This window comes from Alnus glutinosa, chromosome 2 (assembly GCF_958979055.1).
Source record: "Alnus glutinosa chromosome 2, dhAlnGlut1.1, whole genome shotgun sequence".
Classification (NCBI taxonomy): Eukaryota; Viridiplantae; Streptophyta; class Magnoliopsida; order Fagales; family Betulaceae; genus Alnus; species Alnus glutinosa.
In genome coordinates, this window is record NC_084887.1 from 2,773,753 (window position 1) to 2,785,006 (window position 11,254).

The 11,254-nt window shown below is 33.1% G+C and overlaps 1 protein-coding gene across 1 annotated transcript; it reads right to left on the reverse strand.

Annotated features, from left to right (window-relative positions):
• Nucleotides 1-767: 767 nt before the first annotated feature.
• Nucleotides 768-5,556, reverse strand: LOC133859499 (cellulose synthase-like protein H1). Its single transcript, XM_062294915.1, has 9 exons — nt 5,178-5,556; nt 4,763-5,087; nt 4,266-4,391; nt 3,721-3,837; nt 3,382-3,594; nt 3,160-3,274; nt 2,864-3,039; nt 1,460-1,810; nt 768-1,364 (listed from the first exon to the last, which is right to left on the reverse strand). The coding sequence occupies exons 1-9, from the start codon at nt 5,432-5,434 to the stop codon at nt 816-818; spliced, it is 2,229 nt and encodes a 742-aa protein (XP_062150899.1). The 5' UTR covers nt 5,435-5,556; the 3' UTR covers nt 768-815.
• Nucleotides 5,557-11,254: the final 5,698 nt, after the last annotated feature.

Below are 11,254 nucleotides of genomic sequence, written 5' to 3' on the forward strand. Positions count from 1 at the left end.
CATGTGAGTTGTTAGTTTATGATGCGACATCACAAGCAATTGTTAGATCAGGGGGCTAAATAATATTTAGGGAGAACTTCACTTATAACCCTGAAACTTTTACTCATTTTGAAAGAAGGTACCTAAACTTTAAAACGTCTCAATTTAGGGTATCAATTTTTCAGAAAGTTTCAATCTCAGTCATCCGTTAGAATTTTCCGTTAAATTCTGTCAAAATTTTCAAAATACCCATATTTTTTTTAGGAGAAAAAAGAAAAAGAAAATTGCTAGAATTTCGGTATTGGTTAGAATAACAGAATTTACAAAAATACCCACGCCTAAATCTCTAAAAAAATTTATAAATGTTTTCTTTTAGAAAATAAATATAAGAGTATTTTGTGAATTTTGATAGGATTGAACGAAAAATTTTCACGGAGGATTGAAATTGAAACTTTCTGAAAAATAGATACTTTAAATTGAGACGTTTTAAAGTTTAGATATCTGTTTTAAAAAATGGTGAAAGTTCATTAGATATAAGTGAAGTTCTTCATAATATTTAAGCCTAATTAATTCAGGGCTACATCAAATGACAAATGTAATCTCTCGTTTTTTTTTTTTTTTTTTTTTCATCTAGAATCATACATTGGCAAAGAAATCATTTAATTCCGCAGTCGATCATCAATGCTCCGGGTTGAATTCAATGTTTCCAGCAAAATCAAGTACACTCCATTTGAGAAAAAAAAAAATGCAGTTGTTCTAGTATGAATTCATTTTCAATAATTTGAATCTTAAAAGAAATATGAGAAGATTATTATAAATATTGCATGAACAAAGCCTCAACCCATAGTGATCCTTCTACAAAAGTAGATAAAAATTAAGGCCAAAGCAGTTGACTTGCATATCGTGGATATGGGGATCCCATGCTTTCCTTTCCCAAACAACCCTTTTAAAAATGGCCAGAAGCATAGCACCAACCACACACTACACAAGACCTCCCCTAGCCCTGACCCATGCACATCATGAGCTGGTGGTTGCAACTTCAACAAGCTCATAACTAGTGCAGTCAAGTGTAGCAGCAAAATGGTTGTGCCAGGCACAAAAGTTGGGGACTCATCGAAGCTGAACCTACCAACATCATCATCATTGGCAGAATCACTAGATTGGTCTTTTTTTGTAACTTCAAAGACAGTCTCTGATATTCCCAAGAGCTTCAACATGACACTCAGAAATCCGAAGAACCATGCAGTCATGGTCGTAATTCTTGCCATTCTTTGGTTATTCCACCAAGCTCGGACTGACTGGCCAGTTCTTAGGTACTCTGATAAAGTGTATAGGTTGTAAATAACAAAGAGAGCAACTATTACATAGAATGTTGGTTCTTGAACCTACAAACACAAGTTATAAGCTTTTAAAAAGAATAATATGTGTGAAATAGATCTTGAATATGTTATTGTTCATGAGCTTCAATTTATGACCTCACCTTTGGTAAGAAGAAGGAATTGGTGATGATACAATACGCTGGAAGAGCAGCATAGCATAGCTCAGGAATGGACCGTATGCCCCACGAGAAGAGCCACAAATAGGTCAAGCACTGCCTGAATTGGAGCTTTTGGAACAGGGTTGCAAATATGGGACAATTTTTGCTCAATAGAATTTCAAGCAGGCCAGTGGCCCACCTTTTCTGTTGGGTCATCGCTGCAGGCCCACCCGAGGGTGCACATCCTAAAAAGGCCGGTGGATCAGGCGTGCAATAGACAGACGCCCAACCCCTTTTTTGGATTGTTAGTCCAGTTAAGACATCCTCTGTTGTCGACCCATATCTCCAGCCCAACTAAAATGGGATGACCACAAACATGGGAGCAGACCCAAAGATAGAGAAGTTATATTAATAATTACGACGATATATAATTAATAAAGATGTTTATCAAAAGACCTGTTTCTTTTTTCTTTTTATTCCTTTTCATTTGGTCTGGATTAAAAGGAAATTCTAATAAGAGTAATGCTGGAAAATACATTTTTATCCTACACCATGCTAGCGTGGCATTCCCAACCGCCTTTACTCTTTTTTTTTTTTTAATTATTTTTTTAACAAAGACTAATCTAAAGGTTGGTTTGAACTGCCACGTCAACATTGTGAGATAATTGTAAGATAAAAATGTAGTTTTTAGCATTACTCTCTTATCATAATAGAGTTTCAATCCATATCAAAAGAAAATTAAAGGTCAAAAAAGAAACATGTACCCAAATAATTAAAAAAAAGCAAAGGGTATCCTATACTGAACAAAAATCAGGGATGAAGGCAGGAATATAGTCTTGGCCGGAAGGGCAACAAATCATAAAATGGCAAAAAAAATATCTATTAAAATGTTTTATTTTTCAAATGAAAAACTTATAATAATTTTTTTTCCCGACTTTTTGACCTAACCCTCCTACTTTCGTCCCTGATGTGAAAGATAAAATGATTCTTTTATATGTGACATCAAATTGAAAGCAAAGTTAATGGAAAAAAGATACTTTGTTGTTGATCATCACTGTATGTTAAATACAAAAGTAGGACGTTCTTGATACATCTTTATTCTTTAGACAAACAATGAGGTAAGCCGTAGAGAAGTCAAATCCTAATACAAAGATAAGAGAGAGACAGGCTATATATATATATATATATGTTAAAAATGGCTGATCTAGCTAAAGGCTATTACATCCTCTCACATCAACATATATATAGTCAATTATTTGTAAGATATTAGTGTGCAATATATTATTTCTCATTATTAAAGAAGTTTCGAATAACTTTAAAATGCTTTGTAACATATAATGAAGCCACTAAGAATATGTTAATATGAGCTCTCAATTTGGTGTTTTCATATTTTTTTTGGTTACTAACCTCTCTACCCCAACCAGTACTATACTCGTAGTCGCAACTGGCGACTTGGTTTGCTGCTTCAATGGAGTCCCAAAGATGGTTAGGGGGATCTCTCTTCCCTTTCAAAGCATGAGCTGCTGATTTAATCAACTCCTTTGAACTCCCGAATTCTAAAAGCTTATCCTCAACCAATTTTCCTGTCATACATAAACGAAAAATCATTAATGTTGCCAATAAAAACTAACAATTAATTGGATTTTCGAGAATGACATTTTCTTATAATTAGAAAAAAAAAAAATCAAAGTTAATTTACTTACCGTTAATTGATTCCGTAGTATCTGGAGATAGCCCATAAATAATTTTTCGTCTGTGGAAACATCCTGTTCCCGCATAAAGAGGTCCTTGAATTCCAGACGTTCCATGCGCCATATACTTTGTAACATCCAAAATACAGTACTAATTAATTGATCAATAAAAAAAAAAAAAAGGAAAAATATAAGACTTATTTGAAAGTTAAGTTTTGAAACAAATTGACACACTTCAAACGAAACCACGAGCTGATTGCCATATGGGTCATCCTTTAATCCATCATAGAACTTCTGTGGGAACTGAACATATGCACTTTCTTTTTCACTCTTGGAACCAAGCAGCAAGCACATTGCATGAAGAACAACTTTTGGGTTGTTGACAAACATATCACAGTCTACATTCAGCATATAGGGAGCATTCGACATCAGTCCAGAAACTCTCGTCTATATATGCATGACACAAACATTTCAAGAGAAAAAGAAATAAGGTTATGATTAATTAAAGTTGTCATCAAGAACTAAAAAACTATATGGATTATATATCCTTTGGCATAAATAGCACGATCTTACTAGAACATTCATGACACCCGCTTTGTAATGATGTGGATGCTTATGTCGCTTCTCCCTTGATACATACACCAAATGAGGTAATCCGTCCGAAAGACCTTCCTTATTCTCCCATATAACCTGAATATAAAATATAAAATGTTTGAGGTAGTATAGTTTCTAGTATAACTTCCTAGTTACAATCTTACAGAAGTCTATATTTTATGAAAATGATTGCGAGTACACGTACATGCACCGATCCGTAACAAACTACGTACATTTTAGAAATTGAAGTGGTAAGTACTGTGACGTTGATTAACATGTTAGTTTGTAAACTAAATAAATATATTTGAATTGTTACATGGTATAGTCCTAAGGTATTTGTAGTATTAAAAGTTATAATACCCCTAACAACACTTCAATAAAATTTATCTAAAATGATCAGTCATTTTGAAAATTACATATCATCCATCTTGAAGATCTACCTTGCGCGTTCTCCAAAGGATAGTCCTGTGATTATTTTGCCAATTTGTACATGGCCAGCAAAATCTATTATATATTGAGTTTACCTTGATAATAGTTGGATGGTTTTTGGGTTCCACATTTGAGAATTCTGCAAACTCCCCAGTAAAATCACATGGCATGGACTTTTGGGTGGCGTCCTCAATTTTATGGCAAAGCTGCTCATACTCAACCTATACAAGATCATTAATGTAAATCAATATTACAAAAAAAAAAAAAAAAAAAAAAAAAAATATTTTAATGCTCTCTTCCAAACTTCCATGTGTATACTCAAAGTTTTCCTAACAAATTAATATTTACAAGGGTGAAATGTTTAACTAAATTAAGAGATAAATTTAATTATCAATTATTTCAAAAAATAAAAAATTTAGTTAATTATTTAATTTAAATTTTTACAAATGATCAGCATTAGCAAATTTGTCCACGAGTGACAGGCATTTCTCATCCCTATCGCATATCAGAATTTATGGAATATAGAAATAACCAAATTTATCGAAGATATATAGAAAGTTAATTTGGACAGCTAACTAGGGTTATGGATTACCTTCATCCTTTTCCATTCTTGTTGGAACTCCCAAGAGCTATCACTGAACGATTGGGAGTCACTGGAGAAGTATTTGAAAGGAGCTCTGACTTGAATATTGTACCTCTTACAGAATGGAACCCAAAGCTTGGCAAACTTTGAGGCCTCGACAAGAGAGTAGAAGGTGAGAGGAGAACAGCCATCATCGGAAACATAACAAGCTAGCTTGTGTGCAGGGTAATCAATTGCCAACAAAGAGAGCACAGTGTTTATCGTGATGATAGGAGGTTCTAGCACAGGATCCGCAGTTGTCACAAACATGTCCACTGAGGGAAGCTCGGTTACCCTATCAAAGAATAATAAATACAAGGGAGAGGACTATGAAGAGTTTTCCAGTACTAGAGCATTGATAAAACATTTTAACCTGTTCTGTTACCTTAGCAAGAGATTGTCCGGGTATGTTTTGTATCCAACAGGACTCCATTTGTTGCTGATGACAAGAACCCAAATGAAGGTGAACCATGACTCGCATAGGAAGGCAAGCAGCCAAGTGAGGCCATGGTCGTTGAGGAAGAGGAAACGGTAAATAAGGAGAGAAAGGAGAAGGAAGAGGATTATGATATCAATGGCTCTTTGTGCAGTGTTTTTCCGTGGAATTCTTTCACACAAAGGGAGAGAGTTCGGAGTGGCCATGGAGTAAGAAAGAAATAGACCGTATGTCTCTTCTATTGAAGGTGTTTAAACCTCCAGGGCTGTGTTCATTAATTTATACCAGACCGGAGTACTTTGTTGCATGTGTACAGATGTGTTCCACAAGCATGGTTCCCATAGCTTAATTTCTTTGATATGGAGAGGGTCAACATGAACTTCTGTGACGTGGTGATCAAGTCACGTGGCCCATTTGTGACTTTGTCCTTCTCTATATATTCTAGAAGGAAAAGGAAAATAATCATTAAACTTTACATGCACAACTTGTGCCGGACACAAGAAAGTGGGACCACACATTAAAATTAGGGAAGTGCTAGAATTCCCACCCCCATCCCACCCCAATCTCACCAATCCTAAGTGTAAAAAGTTAAAAATTGATTTATTAAATAAAAAAATTAAAACATTTGGAGTTCGTGGGATTGGAGTGGGATGGGGGTGGGAATTCTAGCATTTTCCTTAAAATTATTGGTTTTGGAATTGCAGCTAGCATCAGCGCGCAGCCGCAGAAATTCTCTCTCAAGTTTTGCCTTTTTTTTTTCCCATCAAGTTACGGTGAACCCACGTGAAAAAGTTCTGTACGCACGCTGCCAAACAATCAGGCTTTTGTTACCCCTCCCCCATCTTCGCTCAGCTTTTCAGAGGCTCCGTTTAGTAGGGCTTGTTTGGCAAGTGACATTACAGAACAGAACAGGATAGTGAGTTGTTAATTTTTGAAATTAGTAAAAATGATGTGATATAAAAAGTGAAAAAGTTTTGTATTGTAGTGAATTTTTTTATTTGAATAGTAATAAAAAATTATTGATGTGATATAAAAAAATGAAAAAAGTGAGAATGTTTTGATGTTGATTAGTAGTGAAAAATATAAAAAAATGAGAAAAAAAAGTACATGAACAGTACTGTAATGTATTGTTCATGGACAAATAAGGCCGTAATCTTCATCCCCTCCTCTTCTTTTATGGGATAATTACTTTTTTTTTTGAGTGAGATTTAAAAGTAATTAATGTGATATAAAGTAAAAAGAATTTATATAAAAAAATAGAAAAATTTTGTATTGTAGTAAATTTTTTTATTTAAATAATAATAAAAAATTATTGATGTGATATAAAAAATAAAAAAAAATTAAAAATATTTTGAGTTGATGTTTAATTGGTATTGACCGATATAATTTAAAGTAGAAAAAAGTTTGAATCTGGACAAAAAAAATTTCAAAGACATGCAGGTTTTACGTATACAGGCGAAGTTATGATTTAAGATTTGGAAGAATTAAATTAAAAGAAAATAATAATAATAGTAATGGTCAAAATTAAAATTAAAATTAAAATTAAATTTTTTTTTTTAGAGACCACCCTGACCGCCCAAGGGCACAAAGTGGCTCTGCCCTGCACATATAGATCCGAAGCAAGAATTCAATTATGTGAAGCTGCGGACCATGGCAGTCGGCCCCTATACTTTGAAAGATATATAGTGGCACATGCAGGAGCAGGACCTCGTACAGGTTCATATACGATAATTAAAGTTCACAATACTGTTTTTCTTTTTCTTTTTTTCTAATAGCTAAGCTCTTAAGCTCACTATACTTTGAATTCATAGGTGTTAGCAAACGCCAAACGAGGACTATTATATAAATTTATTTAATACGACAAAGTGAAAGACACGTACGACATATTGGGCCGGTGATGATTTCAAATTCTGACAGCTTATTGACTATTTCCAAATTGAAGATACTATTTTTATTTATTATTGTTTCTGCCGACAAGTGAAAGATATGACATAATTGGCTGGGGTAGTGATACATACACTGACACACGTGCTCTGCCAGCATCGGTAACTGGATCCTTGTCCGTTTAGCAACATGTTTTTTCTCTCCTTTTTTAAGGACAATTCTGCCCCTTAAATACAAGTAACTGGATCCTCATCCGTCCGGGGGGGTCAGTCCCTCTCACATACACATGTGCTCTGCCAGCATCCGTAGCATAGCTTTGTTAGCTTCAATGAAGTTGTTTGCTGACCGTGCTCAAAATTTTTAATTTTCATTTCATTTTTTTAAAAAAATTAAATCAAAAATATTTCAACTTTTTTTTTTTTTTTTTTTTTTTTGACATTTTTTACATCACATCAATAATTTTTTATTATTATTCAAATAAAAAAACTCACTACAAAACAAAAATTTTTTAGGACATGTTTGATAAGTAACTGTGTTGTGGAATATTTGTGTGTTATATAGTAAGAAGTGATTGATATGATATAAAATTTGAGAATGTTTTATAAAAAAATGAAAAAGTTTTGTTTTACAGTGAATTTTTTTTATTTGAATAATAATAAAATATGATTGATGTGATATAAATAGTGTAAAAAAGTTAAAATGTTTTTTATTTGATTTTTTTTAGAGAAGTGAAGAAAATGAGAGAGAGTTGGAAATGGTTTGTCAAACAAGCCTTTACTTTTCTATAAAACATTCTCAAATTTTATATCACATCAACCATTCCTTACTATTATTAAAATAAATATTACAATTCACAATTACTTACCAGACAGCTTAATTAACACTGAGATGGTAATCATATGAAAGCAAATTCATTCAAGAACTCCGTACATATCGAGGGAAACTTTGAATGAGTCGAATGAAAATTGCGTTGTCACTATTTTTCTTTTATAAACCACGCGTTAATGAGTGGACGAGTTAAAAGGTAACAACAGTCCTTATTGACGTGTCGGATTGGGATAGTATTCAAGTGTATATATAAAATTATATATATGTAAAGGTCATTCATAACTCAACACATTTATTTAAACAAGTTAAGTACTCATCAATTTTAATTTATTAATTATGTATTAGGTTTATGTCTTTTTTTAAGGTTGTGTAAAAAATTATTATTCTTAAATGTCGAATGTTGGTTTGGATCATAATTCAAACCATTTAATTAAATTACAAGTCAAATTTCTCAGCCGTGGCCATCTAAGTGTCGAAAAGGAGATCGAATGAAGAGGATTATGATATCAAAGGCTTTTTGTAGAGCATTTTTAAGCTGGATTCATTCATATAAAGGGAGATCAGAGTTGGGGTTGGCCATAGAGTAGAAAGAAAGAAATAGATCGTATGTCTATTTAAACCTCAGGGACTATGTTTGTTAATTTATACAAGAGCAGGTTGTGTACATGTGATCTATCACCATGGGTCCCATATATAGCATTCTTTGATATTGAGATTGTGATCATCATGAAAACACACTCATCGAGGAACTGCACTGAGGACGGCCTTGAACGATTGAAATGAAAAGGTTTTTTTTTTAGATAATGAAAAGTTGTTTTTCACTTGTCACTATTTTTCTTTATAAACCACTTGTTAATACATATGTATGTGCGCCTATATATATATATATATATATATATATATATATATATATATATATATATGAACTAGCTGATGAATTGAGCCAAACTCGCAATGATCACAAACATTAATCTAGTTAAACCAACTTTATACAGGTATGTCTCATTTAATTATTAAATATAATTTTATGTTTATAAACGACTCAAATTAAATTAATCGAATTTCAGTCGAGTTTATTCGAACTGGTTCAAAAAATGAGTTGGTGTGCCATTTTATTCAAAAATGAAATTGATAAATAGCATTTCTCAAACAACAAACATACACTGAAAACGCAATGTAGTACTGTAAAGGATGGATTCAATTATGTGAAAGTGAGGACCACGGCCGACGCCACTCTGCTCAAGGACCATTATTATTGTGAAAGCAACACGTTCGGGCGTCCAGTAAATGGGAAAAAATTGAAAACTCCCAAGACATGAAAAGGGATTGGCGATTCTTGGCAACAGGTCAAAGATATGACATAATGGCTGATGTCTGATTTCTCCTGGACCATTGGACTTACTGTTGTATATTTGGTCAAGTTGCAGTAAGTTGTAGAACATAAAAACATATTATATACAAATTAACATGTGCAGCAGAAATAAATAAAACAGAATTTAGGCTTATTTTTAGTCATCTTTACTCAAGCGTTTCTACAAAGATCTGAAGAACAAAAAATGTTATCTGAAGGATCTTCTAACTTATGCCTTGCTGTATTGCCGTACTGATGGTGTACACAGGATATTAATTTATAGGCTAGGTCAGGGACCATCAAATATGGTAAATACCGTATTGTTCATCCATCAAGGAAACAATATTATTCATTGATTTTAAATCAATTAAACGATTCCAATACGGTAATTTAATTAATTAAATTACCTAATTGTAATACCTTATATACTATTTGTTTATTAAGGGTGCGTTTGAGATTGCGATTTCGTAGACAATAAGTGCGATTTTAAACCAAATAGCAAAACATAAATAGTTTGGAAACTATGTTTTTAAAAATTGCAATTTGAAAACGCAGAAAATCTGCTTTTTCAAATCGCATGTGAGATGGTGCTTTTTTGAAAACGCAAAATTTTAAAGTCTAATTTGCGATTTTAAATGCTAAACTACGATTTTGCCAAACGCTTAACTGCGTTTTAAAAATCACTTTTTCAAATCGCACATTTTAAAATCGTGATTTTAAATCGCACTTTTTAAAATCGCAAACTCAAACGGACCCTAAATATTAATAAATACTTTCTTATGTGGCATATAGGCCATATATAGAGATAATATCTTATATTCTCCCACTTGGCCTTTATGACATATAACCTTATGGTATTAGGTTTCTTAGTTTGGCTAATCACTTATGGAATCCTCCCACTTAGATAAGAAATGTTTCACATGAATCATGGCGGTAAAACCATTATAAAATTAGGTTGTCCCTTCCATGTATTACAATGTAAAACACTCCTTACATAAGTACCTTATAGATAATCAAGCTTTATGAATGAATTTCTTATAAGTCATTCAGGTCCAACTTTATTTATCCTCATGGATAAAATAACAAATGTATACAAAATCTTTATTATAATAACTTTATGTCTATAGACCAAAAAGAGACAAACCAATTTAACCAAGCAAAAAATGAATTAATGAGTTTCATATACTCCGCATGACTTTATACTTTCTTTACCGGTAAACTTTTAGTCATGGGACCTGCAATCATTAATTCAATACTTATATGCTCAATAGACCATTTATGTCTCTTAATGTTAACTCTCGTACTGAGGTACTTGATGTCGATTTATTTCTGCTTCTACTCTTTATTTCTTATAAAAGTAGGCTATAGTAGAATTACTGCAAAGTATCTTTATGGTCTAATTGTAAAATCGACAATATTGAGACTTTTAACAAAATGTCTCATCCATCATGCCTGTGTACTAAATTCATAGCATACAAGAATTTTAGCTTTCTTGGTAGATGTAGCAATTATAGTCTACTTATTGCATCTTGAAAAATTGAAATGACTTCTAAAAGTAAAGTGTGTGCAACAAGTGTCAACAAAAATTAAGTACAGCGAAAAATAAATGATACAGGGATTTTTGTTGACGAAGTGGAAACTCAATTAAGAGAAAAACCACTCCGGGGCAGCCAAACCCAGGATATCCACTATTCAGAAGACAAAACTAGATACAAAGCAGTAACACTCACATACCCTTGATGCAGTGGTCGTACCTTGCTCTCTGACGTGTAACCCAACACGAACGCTTCCCAACCAGGTTCACCTACCTGAAGGGGTCTTCAATGGAATCCTTTACTTTAGGGCCAACCCCTAAGATAGACTTCACAGCTGATCAAATCACACACTTGACAAGGCTTTAGAGGAAATATCACGTCTCTAAGCTGTAGAGAATTCACCACTAAATTCTATATTGAAAGTATGC

Coding starts and splice junctions, on each gene's coding strand:
- LOC133859499 (XM_062294915.1), bottom strand. CDS start 5,434: ATGGCCACTCCGAACTCTCTCCCTTTGTGTGAAAGAATTCCACGGAAA. Junction 3,838..4,265: donor ACCATCCAACTATTATCAAG/GTAAACTCAATA, acceptor TTTTATATTCAG/GTTATATGGGAGAATAAGGA. Junction 3,040..3,159: donor TACTACGGAATCAATTAACG/GTAAGTAAATTA, acceptor TATGTATGACAG/GAAAATTGGTTGAGGATAAG.